Here is a 21,780-nt window from a genome sequence, read left to right on the forward strand (position 1 = left end):
TAGCTCTCTTTAAAGCATATATGTCAAAAAGAGTCCAGGTAAGTTATTTAAGATAACTCAAGCTTGCTCAGTGACAGAGCCTAGATTCAAGAATGATATCTAACATTTATATAAATACTTCGAGGTTTTCAAGGCCCTGAACAAATACTACATCTTTTCAATCCTCACAACAACCCTGGGAGGTATGTGCTATTCTCATCCCTATTTTATACATGAGGAAATTAAGGGAAAGAGAGGTAGTAAATCAGATAGCTAATAAGTGTGTGAGGCAGGATTTGACCTTAGGTCTTCTTGACTCAAGGTCTACCTACTGTTCCACCTAACTGCCTCTATTCAACCTACGTTTATATAATGGTATAAAGTTTACAAAGGATTTTCCAAACAACATCAGGAGGTAGAAAGTACAAGAATTATTATCACCATTCTACTCAGGAGAGGACTGGGTTTTGGAAAGGTTAGTTGGCTTATTCCCACTGCCTGAGATTTTTGTATCCTCAGTTTGAACTCTTATCTCTTTAACTCTAAACTTTACCCTCTTCCATCACATCACATCACCTCCCTTCCTTTACTGTATGTTTTTTATTACATCAGTTTTGCTTTCCTAATTCTGCTCTGCTTGTGTACAATTTTTGATGTATTCCCTGGGCACATCCACTTAACCACTGATTGTGGAGTCAGTCTCTAGGTGGCAGTTTGGGGCAAATTAAAGGGAGTTGAATAAAAATTTGTGGTAGATTAGCCAGACAGCAAATTGAAAATTGTCTTAATTTTTCTAATTATTTTCTATATCGTCTTTCCATGGCTGGGTCACAACTGAGCAACATTCCTGTCATCCCATCCTTTAATTTTGATGTAGGGCATGCAACAAGGCAGATCCCCATTTGTCACCCATAATTTATTGTGCCAATACCTTATACCATCCAAAGACAAAATGAGGAAGAACAGAAACCTCTCCCATTCCTTAGGTAAAGCCAGATATATTTCTGTCATCACCACTCTCAACCTCCACTCTCTTAGTCCCTTCCTCTGCTATCTCCTTTCCAATAAGTGCAGAAAATGCTGAGGACAGTATGTAGCTGAAAAAGAAAAAATATGATTAATGATTACTTTTGTGGTGCAAATGCCCATGCCTGAATCCCAACTCCCCAAACGGCAGCCTCCCAATAATGGGCCAAGGAACTGGAGAATTCCCTCTGCTATTCTCTGCTATCTTGGGTGGTAGAATTCTTGTTGCCACTATTAAAGCTGCCTGTTTAGCATGACCAGGTTTTTTGAAAGCCAGAAATTAGCAATTTAGGATCCATTAAAGGTAGGTTATTCTGAGACTTGTTTCACTGGCTGACTAGTGAATGGATTGACTGCATGAATTAATGAATGAGAAAAGTGAAGTGAATGAGGGTTGTTTCAAAAGGTAACGTACTCCACTTATTCTGGTCCAGGTTGGTCTAGATGATGCCTGAGTTATCCTCTAATTCTGAAATTTTATGGATCCCATGCTGTAAGTGAACTTGGAGTAAAGGAAACCTGATTTGAATAATTTCTCCAACCCCTATTAGTTGTGTGACACCAGACAGGCTATGTAGCCACCTAGAGCATCCTTTCCTCATCTGTAAAAAGGGATAATACTGACAGTACCCATGATTCAACATTGTTAATAAGGGTCAAGTCAGATTATGTTAAGACTTTTCAAACATTAAAGCACTAAATAAATGCCATCTACTATTACTGTAATCTTCCCATTGCAGATTCATTTTAAAAAAAATATAAATCTAATACTTTTAAAAACAAAAACAAATTTGTTACATCTAGGTGGCACAGTAGAATAGAGAATAAGCCCTGGAGTCATGAGGAACTGAGTTCAGATTTGAGTCTCAGACACTAGATACTTAATAGCTGTGTGGCCCTGGGCATGTCAGTTAACCCAAATTGCCTTGCAACCAACAAAAATTCCAAAACCTATTTTTGTTTTAATTTAGGCCTCACCTGTTTCACAAAACACACTTTAAGTATTTGGGATGAATGTAGGGCAACTTATGGCTATTACCTAGAGGTATTACAAAGGAGATATTTATATTGAGAGAAAGGAAAATCTCGTCCAATCTAAATGTTTTTGAATATTTTAATTTGTCTTAATTTCACAGAATGTCAAAATTTTGTAGCTGGAAAGACCTTAGAGGTCATCTAGTTCAACCCTTTAATTTTATAATTTATATAACTACATTTCAAAGTGTTTCATTAACTTGTCCATGGAGATATGGATAATAAATACCTCGCAGAGACAGGAATTATTTTACATTTTTTATTTCTTTAAAACTTCAAAATGTCAAAAATATAAATTATTTTATCACTGGGGTTAGCCCCTCCACCAACACAGAGTAGAACCTCTCCACTCTCTAGCTGAAGATCTTCATGGATTTCTGTGGCCCAGAATGTTCAGCTGCTGGCCAAATTTGGGTTGCTCCAAACCTGCGTAGGTTGATGCTTAGGTATTAGACACACAATCCATCACAGCGATTGTTCTTGACACCTTTTTCACCTTGGAAGAACATCCAGTTACTTGTGTCCAGTTGGTACAGACAGATTTGGAGAACCCAGATTAACTTCCCTGTCATGAAGAAGGTATAAGATTATCACTCTATCCCTCTGAGTTTCAAATAAGGCCTTACTGAGTTTTAAGATGACCTTTGCTCAGAATCCAGTGAAAAGATAGAGAGGAGAGACTTCTTCTATTTTCTTCCTCTACACCACAAATTTGTTCTTTGTTTTCACACATCTTCCTTTGAATCTCAGAGTTATCTGCCTTTGAACGCCTGATTCTTCTTCTCATGCACCTAAGTTCATCTCATCCTGTACTTGAGCCTACCTGTACCCTCTTATGTTTTTATTCTCTTTCTCCTTACTGCCTCATTCCCCACTGCCAACAAATTTCTAAGCCTCCCTTTTCTTTTACTATGATAATACCTATGCCTCTTTTCTCATTCTAGCAAATAGCCTACAATTGATGTAACACTCATTTCACTCATTTCCAAAAAAATTGGTTTCCATTCTCTCCATTCTATGGGAAAATCTCTTCAAAAACTGTTGATGCCAACCTAGCCTATATGGTGAATTCAGTGAACTTTTCCCCTCAGTCTTGAGCCTCCTGGACCAATTTTCACCAGATAATGTTACTGGTCATCTACTTCTTGATTCTCTCATTTTCCTTCTTTTCTGTGATGCTATTCTCTCCTTATTCTCTTTCTAGTTCTCTGACTGTCCCTTCTCTATCTCTGTTGATGGATCTTCTTCTTTCCTACCTTTAAATCTGTGCTTCACTCCCCCAAGCTTCCATCTTTACCTCTCTTTTACCTTGTCCCTTAATTCTCTTTGATGTCAATCTCAATTCTCCTCAGAGCTTCAATTTTCACTCCTATGAAGCTGCCTCTCAAATATAAAATTTAGTTCTTCTTCTTCCTCTGACCTCAGCAAACAATGCAACAAATATTTATTATGTGCTTGTTATTTACAAGGCCCAGTGATAGGCACTGGCCATACTAAATTTAAAAAAAATGAGAAATACTCTTATATTATGTTTACATTTTGCAAGAATGTGATCAGATATCTTTTCACATATACATTCAGTGGGTCAGGGTGACCATTCCTTGTCACTGCAGGACCAAGTAAAACACAATAGCTTTCTAGAGTGATTTAAGATTTATTAAGCACTTAGCAAATGTATCATTTTGTCATCACAACAACCCCAGGGGGCTAATCTTATTCCCGTTTTACAAATAAGGAAACTGAGGAACACAATGAATATAGTCAGGTGTACCTGTCTGATTATTTGCATTTCAAGTTCCTACCTCTTGCCTTAATTTCTTTTGCTGATCCTCTCCCATAGCTTGTCCCTTTGATTTTTCTGTAACCCATTCTTGGCATGATGTCTCTTTGTTCTTCAATTCTGTCGTTTCCCAACTTAATGTGATACAGAGTACTTCATGACCGCTCTACTATAGTATGGTGAAATGGGGGAAGTGTGAGAGTCCCTGTGACCCTTTCAGTTACTATTTGTGTGACCTTGGGCAGGTCACTTAATATCTCTGGGCATCACTTTCCTCATCTACAAAATGAGGGAGTTTAAATGGCATAGTATCTAGGGTTCCTTTCAGGTCTATATCTATCATCTTAGGATCACCTTCCTGATGACATTTTCTGAGAGTCACATTTATTAGGGGGCCAATAAGTTAAACTCAAGCTGGTCTTTTCTCTATGAAAGTACCCTATGAAAGACATATCCATCTCTAAACCCAATGTGTACCCAAAATGAATGAATCCATCATTTTCCAGTCTCTTAATTTCCCTATGTGCTATTGTTATCTTCATGCTATAATCATTCTCCCAGTCACCTAGTTCAAAAAATCCCAGAGATGCCTTTTAATTTCCTTTCCTTTACCCCTAGATCTAATTAATTGCCAAGATCTATGGATTCTAGAGAAAAATATCTGTCACATTTTCCCTCATTTCCATTATTATTTCCTCCATCTACATACTCCATAACCTCAGTATCCATTACATGGATGATTTTAAGAGACTTGTAAGAAGTTAATTTAGCTATAGTATGCCTTCTTTCTGCTTGACTCTTCATAAGAGATAAGGAATGAACCTGCGCTTTCATTGACATGTGGAGCTCCAAGGTACAAAAACTTTCTACTAATATAGGGTTAAATGACTTGCCCAGGGTCAAGCAGCTAGTTTGTATCAGAGACAGAAAAATGAACCAAAGTCTTCCAAGCCAACTCTCTTTGTCCTACCCAGAGGTGTTGAAACTGAAGGCCCATAGGAGCAAGCAGACTGAAAACTCTCAAGTAGGGCCTGAGCCAATTTATGTATTTTAAAATGTTTAATTAAATAAATAAAAATGTAAGAATACATGGATTAGGTTAATTTTTGTTTTTTTTAAGTTAATATGTGATCAGCAGTGATTGGTTTTTATTTGAGTTTGACATGACCACTATATACCTAATTGCCTCATCTTTCAAACCATGACTGAAACAACTTTTTAAAAGTAAGTTAATCAATCAATAAACATTTTAAAAGCACCAACTGTGTGCTGTTAACTTTTTAAAGCACTTCAGGGACAAAGAAAAAAAAAGAAGTAGTCTGTTTTCTCAGGGAGCTTACGTTCTATTGTAGGAGATAATATATGCATATATATATATATATATATATATATATATATATATATATATAAGTACAGACATAATACATAGAAAAGCCTTTTGGGAGGGAGGCCGCTAGTAGCTGGGGGGGTTAGGCAAAGATTTATGGAGAAGATAATGCTTGAAATGAATTGTGAAGGAAACAAGGAGTTTTGGGGGGCAGAGGAAAGAAGAGAATGCATTCCTAGGCTGGGGGACTGACAGAACAAAGGCTCAGAAGAGGGAAATGAGTAGGTAAGGAAAAAACAAGACCTGTTTGGTTAGAGCAGAGACTGTTTGGACAGGAATATAATGTGTAATAAGAGTAGAAAGATAAATTAGGACCAAGTTGTGAAGGGCTTTAAATGTCACAGATCTGATTACATCAATATCCTGTTGAACAGCCTTCAGTGGTTCCTTATCAATTGTAAGGGAACAAAATATCAATTTATTAGCCTCAACTTTAAGACCCTATGCAATGTGGTTCCATCCTAACTTTCCAGCCTTATTTCACACTATTGTTCTTCATACAAACTATAATTCAACTATTCCCAAATCTCATCTGTGATGGTTGTCTTGGTTATCTTGTAATCATCAAGTGCATTAGTCCCTCAAGTCTTTGTAAAAAAGAGGTCTGGCCATAAGGGAGTTTGGGGTGCTGGGTGACAGGAGAAAAGACCTTTGGAGTAATATAAGAAGGAGACTTATGTCTCCATTAAGAGATAAATTGGGATTACATGAGTGCTAATCACAAAATACATTGATGTAAACTTAAGGCTATAGATATGTGTGTGTTGTGATATTTACATATATGCATGTGGGAAACATATATATATATACATATATAGATATACATGTATGTATATATATATATGTGTACGTGTGTGTGTGTGTGCATGAAATAAAAATGTCCATGTAAGTAGGTTCATCAGTCCATCTATCTATCTATCTATCTATCTATCTATCTATCTATCTGTCTATCTATCTATCTATCTGTCTTGGTGATTAGCCTTGAACTGTGGTAGCCTTTTGTGGGCTAGGGGCTTTTTGGTGTGGGACAAGTAGTTGATACAAAGAAAATTTGAACGACATGCATGCATGATTGGTGTAACTCTTACTATCCATTTATAATCTGTTTATATTATGAACTATTTATGGAAGTGTATTACGTAAGGTGCAGAGCCTATCATATCCCAATAAAACTTGTTGCTTATTGCCCAGATCTAGTAGTTTGATAGCCTATATTGCCCTTAACGCATAATGATGTTTTGATTGTGAATGGTGATCTTGGCCATGTTGGTAGTCAATTGCAGATTACATTGTATCACCCTTTCCTGCCTTCAAGCATTTGCACACACTAACCATTCACTCATGTCCTTGCCTAATAATTTTTAGTTTTCTTGTTCCTTTTTTTCCCATTTCCCATTCACAAATGAGTAGATGAACCAGACAAATGCAAATGAAGTTACTGAGTTTGTTCTCCTAGGACTTTCTTCTTCCTCAGAGCTGCAACCTGTGCTTTTCTTCCTGTTTCTGCTGTTGTATTTCCTGACAATACTAGGAAATGGCCTCATTATCATCACAGTGACTTCTGATCATCACCTTCACTCAATCCCTATGTACTTTCTGCTCTGCAATCTCTCCTTCCAAGATCTTTGTTACTCTACTGTCACTGTACCCAAGATGCTATCCCACTTGGTCACACACCACAAAACAATTTCTTTCCAGGGCTGCATAGCCCAGATATTTTTCTTCCATTTCACTGGAAGCACAGAGATATTCATTCTCACCATCATGGCATATGACCGCTACATAGCTATTTGCCGGCCTCTGCACTATGAACTTATCATGAGCCAACATACTTGCTGGGTCCTGGCAGCTTCATCAGTTCTGGGAGGGGTTATCCATTCCATTACACAGGTGGTGCTCATCTTACGTTTGCCTTTCTGTGGCCCAAATGAGTTAGACAACTTCTACTGTGATATTCCACAGATCATTAAATTGGCCTGCACAAATACCTTTGTGGTGGGCCTCCTGATGGTTTCCAACAGTGGCTTGGTCACACTTCTGTGCTTTATAGTGCTTCTCATCTCCTATACAGTCCTCCTCGTGAGAATAAGGAACCACTTGTCTGAGGGAAAGAGTAAAGCCCTCTCCACTTGTGCCTCACACCTGATGGTGGTGACTCTTGTGTTTGTGCCCTGTGTCTATATCTATGCCAGGCCCTTTCAGACATTTCCAGCAGATAAGTTGGTCTCCATCCTCTACACAATCATCACCCCAATGCTGAATCCACTTATCTATACCCTGAGGAATGCAGAGATGAAAAATGCCATGAGGAGGATGTGGAACTACTCTAGCTGAACAGGAATGTGGTCCAGGAAGTTTTTGCTTTCTGACAAAATACATTGTGAAAAAAGGCACTATAAGTTGAAACAGAAAAGAGAAATTCTCTCTGGAAACACCCTTGCTGTGTTTTACACTGGATGTCAACAATGGAAATTGAAGCTCCGTCAGGGAAAACCATGAAAGAAAGCCTCACCTTTTTTAAGCTACACTGAATGCGTAAAACAGAGAAAGGAAAGTGAGAATTTCTTCCCCAGCCATATGGAATGGTTCATCCCTTCTCAACACTAGAAGGACTGGAATTTAAAAAGACACCAAAGGACCAAGCTGGGTCAATTGAGGCAGTGTATTTTTTTAATCCACAATTCAAAGAAAAAAGAAACTGATGAAAATTTTTATTTCGAAGTAAATTATGATAAACTTTTTGCATCGATTGACATACTTGATCCTTCTAATCAGAGAGTAAAGGAGGCAATTTTCTTGCCAATTATAGGATCTGTATGGATTAGAATAACATATGAAATCATGGGACTAAATTATACTTTTGATTATTCACCAGTTCAGTAGGTGGGAAGATGCCTGGTAGTGACTGAGTGTGGTTACACAGACATATCCTATAGAAACAGTCCCAGGAGGGCAATAGCAGCCCAGCAATTGAATGTGTCTCCTTTCAGAACTTCATTCTTTATCAGTGTAGTCAATCACACATGGTGAAGGAACCATGGCATGGACTTTCACTAAGGAGAACTATAAAATATTTTTCCTCAAAGATCTTTATCAGAAAGGATCATGACCTCTCTCTGGGCAAAGTTTGAGGTCACCTAGAGTCTAGCACAGTCATTTAAACCTTAAAAGCATTTAATAAATGTTTTCTGAATTGAACTGAATTAAATACCATCTAATTTGAGAGATTAAACAAGATTAATATATTTGGCTGGGTTCAGCATGAGGAGAGAGATGCAATCAAATCCTTCTTACACTCCCTACTAATTATGTGAATAGGGGCTGGTCACTTAGTCTGTCTGAGTCTCAACTGCTTGCTTTCATAGTAATACGTGTACCATTACTACCTCACAGGTAATTATAAGGATACAAAATGAAATAATGTGAATATAAGGCACTTTACAAAACATATGAAGATGACGAAAGCAAAGTGATGATGATACATTATATTCAAGTGTATTCCATGGTTTTAGTTCTGCAGAGAGCAGCTATATCTTAAGCAATATTTGTATGTCTTAGGACAAATAAAATGTGCATAAAGTAGTTATCATGATAATTACAATGTAAGTTCCTTGAGATTAGGGACTGTTTTGGTTTTGTCTTTGTATACCCAGGGTATACCACAGTGGCCTGGTACACAGTAGTTGTTTAATAAATAAGTATTGATTATTTGATTATAGCAATCACGTTTATCATTCTTTTTTTGAAACTCAGTATCAATATTAGAATACTTTACAAGCAATAAAATTATTTTTAGAGCATCCCTGGTTGACTGGAGGAGAATAGGAAACATTAACCTGAATCACACATTGTTAAAGGGTACTCTCTCAAACCTGTTTTGTGACATAGTAGTGAAAAAGACCCATTCCACCTTAATCCCTTTAGCCATAGTAAAAGAATTTAATATTATGTGGCTCCTCTCTCAAATTAAGGGAACAACCACCACCAACGCTACCACCACAAAAATTATATTCTCTATTTGTTGTCTAGTAAATGTTAATAAAGAGATGAACTAATCAACATGTGTAATAGATTTTAAAAATTACATAATGCAAGTATATGTAAGTATTGCTATATTTGAGACACTCATGCCTTAACAATGGTCATCCAACACTAGATTACGGCTGCATGATAACTTCCGCTCTCTAAATCCAATTATATAGTTACTTGATTGGTGGATTCTGTCTTGATTAGGCATTCCCGTTGTATTAAAATAATGACCTAAAACATACCTGTGTTTATCCTTTTTCTCCAAAAGTGAGCATTGACCTACTCTTGTTCATTAAGAAATATTTCATCCATTACATACAGAATCACACAGAGGTTCATGGATCTGAGTTGGAAGGAATCTCAGAATATGTAGACTTGAGTGTGAATCTCCACTGTAGTTATTGACTACCTATGTGACCTTTGACAAGGCAGTCCAACTCTCTGAGCCTTGCTTCTTCATCTACAAAATGAGGAATTCCAACAGGTGATCTCTGAAGTCCTTCCCTAACTCTAGCTCTAGTTGTAATCCAATCAATATTACATTTCTGGCAACGATGATCGCTATGTCAACCAATGACTCCAATCAAAATCCACCTGAATTCTGCATCCAAAACATTCTTTCCTGGCTTCTGCTCCCTTCTATATTATGCTCTCTCATTTGGATGTAAGTTTCTTGAGGTCAAGGTCTATCCTGCTAGCTTGCATTTCTGTCCCTAGCAATGATATTTTTAATTATGTAACACATGTTCTCTTTTGTTCTCCACCATCACTCTAAAAGTGTGTTCTGCAATTATTACATCAGATATTTGTTGATAATAGAAGACAGGTCAAAATAATTTTACCTGTATTATGTAATTTGGTCCTAATAACACTCCTTATGTATAATACTATGCAAATATCATTAATTCTACTTTTATGTGTGAAGAAACCCAACAATCACATAACTAGTAATCATAGAGCTGAGATTTGAACCCACACTTTCAGAGTATAAATTCATTGTAGTTTTCATGATACCATAGTCGCCTAGGACCAAAGATAACGCTGATTAATATAAGAGAATAATTTAAAAAGATGCTGTACTCACAAACTTGTCCATACAGTTCCTTGTTATTGTAATACACTGAATAACAAATAGTTTGGCAACAGAATTTCAAAACCTAACAACCTCACATAAGAAAACAGTGATTATGCCACAATTCATCAATTTATTTATGTATGTACACATGTATGTATGAATACATATATATGCATATATACATGTATATAGTTGTGTTCCTATATGTATAATTACATAATTTAAAAGTATATTTATTTACGTCATATATGAATACTTCATAAGCTTTGAAGTCCTGCAAAGTTATGAACTATAATTACTGCAATATCATATAGTGCACAAGGGACTGTCATGGTGCCAAACATTATGTCACTTCTTGGTAAATAATCATTCAATTGAAATTTTGGTGGACATTAGGGGATTTGGAATTATGACGATTCTTGGTCTCAAAATTCAATTCAATTCAAACACGTTAAGCATCTACTGTGTGTCTCATTTTACCGGGCACAGGGAAAGATGAATACATTAGATGAGATATTACTCTTGTCCTCATGGAGCTTATAGTCTAAGGTGGCTGCAATAAGACTCACAAACAACTCTATTGTATAATACTTAATAACAAATATACAGGAATGAAATAAAGTGCTATGTATGATCAGGATGTGGGGATGTACTAGGGGCATCAGAGAAAATCTTCTGGTGGAGGTACCCTTTAGCCGAGTCTTCAAGGCTAGTCAAGAATTCAATACGGAATGTGTAAACAAAAAGATGAACTAAAAAAAACCTAAAACATGTTTGGGAAACAGGGCAAAGTCCAATTTTTTTCTGGAACAGAAATTATTTGGAGGGAAACAATGATATGACTGAAAAAATCAGCCTTTACCTAAGGTACCCAATTGTATATGTACTTGAAATTTCTATTTCAATTAGCAGATAACATGGAGACTACATAAAAATATTGATAAAGAGTAGAACTGTTATTTCATTGATATAAGAAACTACCAGGTGAGGAAATTCCCTCACCTATTAAACAACTTCTCTGAAACTTATGGTTTTAGAGTGACCTAGAAAATTGAAAGGTTGAGTGGTTTGCCCTGGGTCACACAGCTAGAATGTGTCAAAGATGTGACTTGAGCCCAGGTCCTCCTGGCTTTGAAGACTACTCTATCCAATATGCCATGGCACATAGCATTGGTCCTCTGTCTTATAATATTTTTTGAACAACTGGAAGAGAGGCAACATGACAGAGTGTGCCTCAAAGTCAGGAAACCTCAGTTCCACATATATCACTGAGACATAATGGCCGAATTATCCTGGACAAGTCATGTAATCTCTCAGTACCTTAGGAAAATCTCAGTGAGGCAAGTAGATGGTTTTTGTTGTCTCTCTTAACTCTAAACCTATGATCTCACAATTTTAAGTTGCAGAGCAGGTTCCAGAAATATCCTCACTGAGAGTTCCCAATACTAGTAAAATTACAAGTTCAGGTTTCATTTTTAATGCACAAAATAACTAGATTATTTTAACAATAAAAATTCAAGTACAGATCTCCCTAAAGAGAAAATATACTTGGAATCTTGCTAATAATACTATATTCAGGATCTATTTCGCGAAACTGCTTTATAGGAGATGCCACCTTATAAAAGGTCCTACTAATTCATTAGGGCCCATGATAGATTCACATTTTATAGAAACAGCACATTCAATCATCACTGTCATTATTAATAGTTCACATTTAAATAATGCTTCAATTTTTCAAAGTATTTGCTTTACACAATCTTGAAAGAAGAATCTAGGTGGCACAGTACATAGAGTGTTGGATCTGGGGTGAGGAAAACCTGAATTCAAATCCTGCCTCAAACGCTAACTAGCCATATCAGTCTGGCCAAATTATTTAATCTCTATCCGGTTCAGTTTCCTCATTTGTAAAATATGGAACAAAAGCACCTACATCTCAGAGTTGTTATGAGGATAAAATGAGACTTATTTTTAAAGTCCTTTGCAAACTGAAATTCTTTATATGAATGGAAGCTATTATTATCAAAGCCCACATACCTCATAGGGGTATTGTGACGATGAAATGAGAAAACACATGCAAAATACTCTGTAAAATTCAATGTGCTTTAGAGGGATTTTTAGATATTATCATTATTATTATTAATTAACTCAACAAGCAAAGAGAGATTCAGAAAATCATGACTACCAAAGTCACAGTAAGGGGCAGACACTCATCCATGCCTTCTTATTCGGTCTAGTTCTCTTTCTCCTACATATACGCCTGAAGGATGAAGAAATTAGGATATGTTAGATAAGAGAAATCCTCCTTAATGAGTTTTTAAGTTATCTGAACTTTACTTTTGAAAGTACTAAAACTTCAAGAAAAAAATAATGGAAATATGTTTTAAAGGCACTATATATTGCCTTGCCTTCTTAAACATGCTCAATATAATTTAACTTTTTCTTAAAATAGTAGCTCATATTTACATAGTACTTTGAAGATTTGTAAAGCACATTCTTTACAACAGAAGAAGAGAGAACTTTGGCTCTGGAATTGACAGATCTGAGTCAAATCAAAATTTTGTATTTAGTACCAGAGATCTATAATTGGATGTAACTTATGAAATCCTCCGTCTAACACCCTCACTTTAAGATAATTAACATGAAGTCCAGAGAGGTATAGCAACTTTCCTATGACCACATGGGCAGTCAGAACAAAACTGCTCAAATTCAGGCCCTCCCATTTGAGGGACAGTGTTTTTTTTCTACACTTCACTGTCACTGCCTAACTGCTTAATTGACTTTGTATATATCTTTTCACTTAACTAAGCCTTAATTCCCTCATCTGGAAAATGAAAGCTGTTGGACTATATATTCCCTGAATTATCTTTAAGACTGCAAATTCTATAATCCCAAGTAGGTAGTACAGATTTGATCATGCCCATTTTGGAGATTGAGAAACGTAGTCTCAGAATCATTATGCAAGTTTTTTATCCTAGATTTGAATCCATACGTCCCATCTCCAACTCCCATGAACTGTCTACCCTCCATGCACTGCTTCTAGGTATTATACTATTTTATTATAGCAATTTTGACTCTAATCTGTTCTTTTGAAAACAACATCAAAAGTTGTTTGTATGCTTTGTGCAAAGCTATCTGATGGCAATCCCAGGCAGCCTCTCAGAGACAGAGTTGGGCTGAACCTGGATTAACCATAGATCTTCCACAAGGCAGATTATAAATCACACTAATTTCTTATTTACATAATTTCCATCTTTCCCCTAACTAAGGTGGGTCCCTAACAAATAATGCTTCCACTGTCCCAGCCTTTCACCAGGGTGAAGAATAGCATGTTAGAGCATGTGGGCACCTAATTGTAATCTGTAGCCTACTATATCAATGCCTTATCCTGCCCACAGACGCAGTAGCAAACAGGAAAGCACAACACCTCTCCTTAACGAGAGCCAGTACTTCTACCACCATAACCATTGTTCTCTTCTTCCACTTTTCAAGTCCCTTGCCTCCTCTTCCTCCCCCAGGCCCCAAACAATATATTCAGAATTTGCTGAAGCAATCATGTGGCTAAAAACAAATTTTAATGAATCCCCTTGTGATTCAACTACCAAGGGCTAAAACCTAAAATCTCCTGACACTGGATTCCCCCTAATGGTCAGTGGGAACAAAGGATTCCCTTGACTTCACTCTGTCATCTCGGCTGGCAAGATTTCCGATACAACTATTAATACTACCTGTTTATCATGACCATACTTTCTGAGAGGCCAAACTCTGAAAATTTAAGGTAGGTACTTTTGACACTGAAAGATGAAATAATGAATTGAAAGATGTATGAATGAAACCCATTCTCCACCCTGACAGAGTTGTGGTCCACAATACTATTGTGGACAATACTATTGATATCACCATTTTCCCAATGATGATTATTTTCTAAAGGTTAAATTCATTTCTTTTTTTTTAAATTCAGAACAATTCTAGCTTACAGAATCTACATTTTTCCAGGGAAACATACTTCATAAATTTAGAGAAGATGATAGAAAAAATATGACTGGCTTGAGTCAGTGGAAATATTTTCAAATACTTCCCCTGTCACTTCATGTGCGATATTGGACAAGTCACTTAGCTTCTTTCAACCTCAATTTCCTCATCAGTAAAATAAAAGGGTTGAACCAGAAGTCTCTAAATTTCTTCCAGTTATAAATCTGTGCGTCTATGAGCACTTATCTGGCATATTTTAAGGGGGAATACTTGCACTGGGAAAGAAGTTGAAAGAGTAAGAGGTGGGGTCATTGGATTATAAAAGCAGAGTCAGCGGTGGAAGGGACCTCAGAGTCCATCTAGTTTGACTCTCCACATTTGCTTTGATCCCTTCTAACCTAAAACTCCATAGGTACTTTCATGAATACAAACTTCAAAGAGTGTTAGAATTGGAAGGAAACTTACAGCATTTTTTTTTTTGGAGGAAGGAAGGCAGAGAAATTGGGGTTAAGTGACTTGCCCAAGGTCACACAGCAGGTAAGTGTGTCAAGTGTCTGAGGCTGGATTTGACTTCAGGTCTTCCAGGGATGGTGCCCTACTCATTTTGCCACCTAGGTACCCTGAAACGTACAGAATGTTTTTACATTCCTCTTTATTTTACAGAAGGATATTGAGGTTCAAAGGGATATTTAACTTTCCCATGGATATTTCAGTAGCAAAAGAGTCATAATTTCCTTGATGCCATTACTTCCTCTAAGATCGTGTTATATTCGTTTTGTGTCTTGCAAATAGTCTTCAGAAGTTACTGAGGTAAACAAATAAACAAACAAACAAAAATATAAAAAAAATCATTGCTTCATGACCCATCAACTTTCTGGTGATAAGCTTCTCTAATTTAGCTAGTCCTAGGCTACTTGACACATAATCCATTGCAAGACTCATTCTCTCTAAAGCCTTTTAAATTAGGTAGAAAATGTCAGAGCTTCTGATCAGTTGGTAAAGACTAGTAAATTCTGAACTTCATATCACTTTTTGATATAAAGAAGCACAATAATGGTATAAAATAAGAATTTTAGTCCAAACTTACTTCCTGAAAATAAGTCTTGATTAAATAGTTGAACAATTACCTAAATGTGTATTTTCTAATTTTAAATGAACTTTAATAATTTTTTCCCTAAACTCAAATATTCTATCCTTTTCATGTTATTAAATGTAAGTGTATATTTCATAGTTGATCTAATAAAGGGAATCATTTAAACCTGTTATTTCATTAGTATTTGAAATTCCCAGGTGAGGAAATTCTACCAATGCAAGTCAGTACCTTCTATGCAACTTATATTCTTAGAAAGTTATCTAGGGCATTGAGAGATCACATTTTCCATGTTCACATACCCAGGATATGCCAGAGGGAGGATTTAAACTCAGGTCTTCACGGCCAACTTTCTATCCACCATATTACACTGCCGCTTAAAATTGCATTTAGATTTTTTAAGTGCATCTTTTACTGAGCATTTATTTCTCCTATTATCCTAATTATTCAAAGACATGATTGTTCTTAGGTAGTCATTAATCAGAAGCAAAATTATATTTTTTGCTAGCTTACTCTGTACTTCATCACATGGAACCAAGACTGCGTCAAAGTCCTTCCTTGGTCCTCCCTCCCTTCAGGAAGAACACGTACTCCCTTTTTACTGGCACAATTTCTTGTCCTTTACTTGATTGTTCTTTATCACAGACTGGTAAAAACTTAATGAGTTTTATATTCACATTGGAGAATTACAATTGTTTCTGAGTATTTAACTTATAAAGTCTTTGTTCTTTTTGTTAACCGTTTCATGGCATTAGGCGATAGTCTGAAGTCTCTCATATTCTGAAATTGAGGTGGCAGGTTAACAACAGCAATAAGAAATAAACAGTAACTATTTATTAACAGTAATAAATAGTTGATATTTATATAGTGCTTACATTTCAAATGATGCTTTGAATTTTTTTTCTCATTTAAACCTTACAACAACTCTGTGAAATAAGTATAAATATTAATATCCCCACTTTATAGATGAGGCAACTGATGTTCAGAGAGGTTGTATTTACACATGTTCACCTAGCTGTTAAGTGTTGAGCTGGGATTCGAATAAAAGTGTTTTTAAGTCCAGAAATCAGTCTATCTACTATAACATACTGCCTCACCCACTTTTCTGCCCAGTCAGTTCCCAATCAGTCTGAGCAGCATGTATTAGGATGGGAACCATGTCATCACCATTCTCCCCCTCCCTGAGCACTTCTAGCTATTGTTTATATACAGAATGATGCAAACTGAGACAAACCAAAATGATTTTATGTGAGACTCTTTTTATAGGAAAACTGTTTCTTTTTTTCCTGGGGTTTGAGATAAATCAAATATTGTCTGCACTTTCGTTTCCATTAAGGTAGCCACATAAGGGTCAGACACCTGAACCTCTGGCCTAATAAATGTGTACATCAGAATAACTCAGTCTCTAGGAAGCTAGACCCTTGAGTAGGTCCTCGCACCAAATCAAAACAGAGGAAACTTGGGAGGGTTGTTGAGGCAAGTTCATTGCACATTGGCCTAACTGCATATATAAAATGCAGCATGTCCTGTAGAAAGTGTAATAGTTCTGCAGTGAGAGGACCTGTGTTGTAGTTCTGGATTGATCACTTAATTACGTGACTCATTGCAAATGTCTTAGCCTCAAATTTCTCATCTGAAAAATGGGAAAAATATTTATACTTCTTACCTCCCAGAAATGTTGGGTGAAAAGTAAAACCTTAAACATCTATAGAAAAGAGATTAGTTATATGGTTTTGACTAAAGAAGAATTTCAGAAATAAGATATTTATGAAAGTATACACTCATGGCAGAACTGAAGCACTCCCTAAGAGCCAACAATTCCACTCCAAAAAAATCCACAACTTCCTAAATGTCAAATTCTGTGATTCTTTTTCTCCCTACTTATCATCCTCATGACTTCTCTGTGGCATTGGATACTTTCCTAGTATTCCTACCTTTAATAATAAGAATAGCTGTCACTTATATAGTACTGTAAGGTTTGTGAATGGATTTACACATATTATCTTATTTTATTCTCACAACAACCCTGGATGGTAGGCGCTATTAATATATCTATTTTAACTATAAAGATACTGAAGCAGTCAGAGGGTAAGTGGCTTGCCCAGGATCATACACCTAAAAAATGTCATGAGGTTACTTTGAACTCAGGTTCTTCTGAATCCAAATTATGTTTTGCTCTGGTTCATAAAGGTGGTAAATGTCTGAGACTGGCTTGGAACTCAGTTCTTTTTGAGTTTCAACACTTTATCTACTGTGCCACCAAGATGCCTGTAACCTATACTTTGAAAACATTTCTTCCGTGCCTCTTTTGTGGCATCTTATTATTAACATGGTGTTCACTAAAGTTCTGTCCTAGCTCTCTTCTCTTCTCCCTTTTCCTGGTCTTCCTGGAAAATCTGATTCTCCTTCAAAGTTTCATTGATCATATTTATACCAATAGCACCTTTCTGTATCACCAACCCTGAGCTCTCTTCTGAGATACAAACCTGCATCTTGACATCTTTAGAATATATCTACACCAGGACTTCTGGATGTCCTACAAGTACCGAATACTCAGCACATCTAAAATCTTTGTCTCTAAACATGCTCCTCAGTATGACTTCATTATTTCTATCAGTGGCCACACCATCCACTCACTCTCTCCCATCTAAAGTTCTTATCTTTGACTCTTCTTTCTCCCTTATTTCCCTTCTCCATTACCAGAGGAAGTACAAGATTCACCTATTCAGAAACTCTTTTATAAACACCATTCATCCTCTTCTACACTTTGAGTGACACAGTCATGGTGAAACGTAAATTTATTGACTGGAAGTATTGATTCTTAGGGAGGTTTCAGTTCTACCATGAGTGTATACTTCCCAAATTAATAGAATCACAATTAATAGAATCGGTACTGTTACTTATCTGCTCAGAAAAACTTCGATCACTCCTTATTTTGTACAAAATAAAAGATTTTTTTCCTGTTGTTCAAGGCTCTCTATAGTTTGACATTACTATATCTTATCTTGTACTGCTATTTTCTGTACTTTTTGTACTACTATATTTTTGTTGCTGCTTCCCCAATTCTATTTACACTTCTATCTCCCATGAACATATCCTTGTTTCCCTGCCTCCATGCATTTGCTTATATTGTTCTCTATTCCAGGAATGTTCATCTTTTTCCTCATCAGCAGTTGAATTTCTAACCATCTATTAAATCTTTTTAAATCCCACCAGCTAAATAAACCTTTTCTATTTTCCTCACCAATAACACATTTGCCTTCTTGTACATGGCATAGCACTTAGTTATACATTTCTCTAACGCATTTTTATGTATTATTATGTATCATGGATATATTTATACATGTCTGATGCTAAAATAAGACATGAAAACTGCACCAGGGCACAGACTGTGCCATTTGTAATTTTTTCCTGTATTTGCATCAGCAAATACTTACTAAAAGTTTTATGAAGGGAATTTCATAAATCAAGAAAGAAAAGTCTAATGTATATACTTTCCGAAAAAAAAATTGTCAGAGTCAATAATTGGCATTACTAGCCTTGTGTCATCTTAATAGGACAGAGTTTTGACATTGAAAAGTATTATTTCTTTGCTATAATGACTCTAATCTGTCCCTATCAGTTCACAGATGCCTGACATTTTTACCAGAAATGTTTTATTCCTTTAGCTTTAGACTATAATGCCTATTGAAATGCAACCCCTCCTGAAAAGTTATATTTCTCTTACACATTAGCAAACATATCTTTCAGATACTTTCTTCAGACTAGGAAATAATAATGCAAACACTGGAGTCCTGAACAGGGAGGGGCCCATGGAATGATCACATGAGATCATGTATGGAAAGCATCTCTATAACATCTCTCATACCTGTAACCCTCATTCCACTCATATGGCTACTACCCTAGTTTAAGCCCCCATCATCTCTCACCTGGACTATTCCTATAACTTCCCAATTGGCCTCTCTGTTTCTAAGCTTGCTCTCTTCTGAATCATCATATATTCAGCTGCCAAAGAACATTTTTGTAGTATGCATTGGCCCATGTCGCTCTTTTGCTCAGGAAGCTTCACTTAGTCTCTATTGTCTCATGTATTCAAAGCACATCCCTCCATTTCACTTTCCAGTGACACTGAGTTACACTTTCTAGTATTATTGCACTTGACCTTCTTGGCCTCTACATTCTAAACAAATTTGTTGTTCTCTGTACATGGTATTCCATTTCCAATCTTTTCAACATTGAACTTTATGGTCATAATGTATGGCAGGAAAGCACTCCATTGTAAACTCTATTTCTTAGAATCCCTAGCTTCCCTCTATACTAAGTTCAAGTGCTACCTACTATACAAGATCTATCCTGAGCCCTCCAGTAGGTAGTACTTTCTGAAGCCCTTCAGAATTTTTTTTTTAAATTTGTATATAGCCAGCATGGCATAGTGTATAGAGTGAACTTCAGAGTTAGGAAGATCTGGTTCAAGTCCTATTTCTGACACATTCTGGCCTCTCACCCTAAGAAAATCACATCTAGTTACTCTCTCCCTGTACTCCATGTTTACATGATGTTTCCCCAGAATAAAATGTAAATTCCATGAGAGAAGGTATTTCTGTGTGTGTGTGTGTGTGTGTGTGTATGTGTGTGTGTTAGAATGACCAGAATAGTGCCTGACAGGCACCTAATAAATGTTTGCAATGAAAACTTAAAATTCTCTATAAATGTCAATTACTATTGTATATATTGTTATACTTATTATAATATAGTATTAGATAATATACAAATAAACTATACTTATAGTATGAACTATATTAAAATATCATTATAAAATATACTATATACTAATATACCATGTTTATTTGTAGTATACTATATGCTATACTTATTACAGTACACTATTATTATTTAATTGTCAAGAAAAGTGCCCAGATCAGAAGGCTGGGAACTCAAATATGAGCTTCAACTATTTCATTGTTTTTCTTGTAGAAAACATACTAAAGGGGCAAAAATACGGTAGGCACCATAGAGAAATAAGGTCACTTATGGTACAGCAGATTCTCCACTTGACATTGCCTATTCTCTCTCTTTCCATGTTTCTGATTCCTATTCTTTAATATTTTTCAGTATAGGTGAAGCCAACTGTAATGGGGCAGGGAAACCAAACAGTGGTACAGGAATTTGTTCTAGCAGGACTATCAGAGACACCTATAGGACAAGCAGGGCTCTTTGTGTTGTTCTTCTTCTTCTATGTTTTGACTTGGGTGGGCAATGTACTCATCATGGTCACAGTGGCCTCTGAAGCCCGTCTGCATTCATCCCCAATGTATTTCCTCCTTGGCAACCTCTCCTTCCTGGACCTGTGCTATTCATCAGTGACTACTCCCAAACTCCTAGTTGACTTCCTGGCAGAAAAGAAGCTCATCTCCTATGGACAATGCATGGTACAGCTTTTTTTCTTGCATGTCATTGTTGCAGCTGAGATGTTCTTGCTCACAGTTATGGCATATGATCGCTATGTTGCTGTCTGTCGACCTCTTCACTATACCACCATCATGAATCGGGAAATATGCTGTGTGCTGGTGATTTCTTCCTGAATGGGTGGCTTTGTGCACTCTACAGTCCAGACAATTCTGACTGTCCGCTTGCCTTTCTGTGGACCAAACCAGGTAGACAACTTCTTCTGTGATGTCCCTCCAGTCATCAAACTTGCTTGCACAGACACCTTTGTCATTGAATTGCTGATGGTGTCCAACAGTGGCTTGATCTCCACCAGTTGTTTTGTAGTCTTAATTTCTTCTTATGCTGCCATCTTGTTGAAGATACATTCCAAGGAGGGACGAAGCAAGGCACTTTCCACCTGTGGCTCCCACCTCATGGTAGTGACGCTCTTTTTTGGGCCATGCATCTTCATTTATGCTGGACCTTTCTCCACCTCCTCTGTGGACAAGCTAGTTTCTGTATCCTACAATGTCATCACCCCCATGTTGAACCCACTCATCTATACCTTAAGGAACAAAGAAGTCAAGTCAGCAATGAGGAAAGTCTGGGTCAAGTTCTGAGTTACCTGGTGGAAGCCAGAGGCATAAAGAGATGGCAGTTAGAAAGAGGATACTAACCCCAGCATTGGGAGTACAAATTTTGAGTCTTCTAGGAGTGAACACTAAACTAGTAACTTAATTGCACCATTGTTCCCTACATGTGGCTGTTAGAATTAAATGTGGAAATTAGTCCCTACCACTGTCTTTTGTAAATCATTATTCTGTCATTTATTGTGTCTTTTTAATGCAAAGGTCTAACTGCTATGTTACTCAAAAATCACTCTAAGTTCCCCATTGCCTACCAAAGTCCAAACCTAGCTTGAAGTTAAAAGACAAACCCGACAAACCTACCTTCACAGTTTTGTTCCCTCTATATCTCCTCAG

At 36.6% G+C, this 21,780-nt stretch overlaps 2 protein-coding genes across 2 annotated transcripts; both read left to right on the forward strand.

Moving 5' to 3' along the window:
• The first annotated feature begins 6,617 nt into the window (after nt 1-6,617).
• LOC118829755 (olfactory receptor 4D5-like) lies at nt 6,618-8,237 on the forward strand. Its single transcript, XM_036736649.1, has 2 exons — nt 6,618-7,521; nt 8,092-8,237. Exons 1-2 carry the CDS (start codon nt 6,618-6,620, stop codon nt 8,235-8,237), a joined length of 1,050 nt encoding a protein of 349 aa, XP_036592544.1.
• A 12,265-nt stretch (nt 8,238-20,502) lies between these two features.
• Nucleotides 20,503-21,417, forward strand: LOC118829208 (olfactory receptor 4Q2-like). Its single transcript, XM_036736184.1, is given in 1 exon segment — nt 20,503-21,417. A coding segment is annotated over 1 exon segment (915 nt).
• The last annotated feature ends 363 nt before the right edge of the window (nt 21,418-21,780 follow it).

This window comes from Trichosurus vulpecula, chromosome 8 (assembly GCF_011100635.1).
Source record: "Trichosurus vulpecula isolate mTriVul1 chromosome 8, mTriVul1.pri, whole genome shotgun sequence".
Lineage (NCBI taxonomy): Eukaryota > Metazoa > Chordata > Mammalia > Diprotodontia > Phalangeridae > Trichosurus > Trichosurus vulpecula.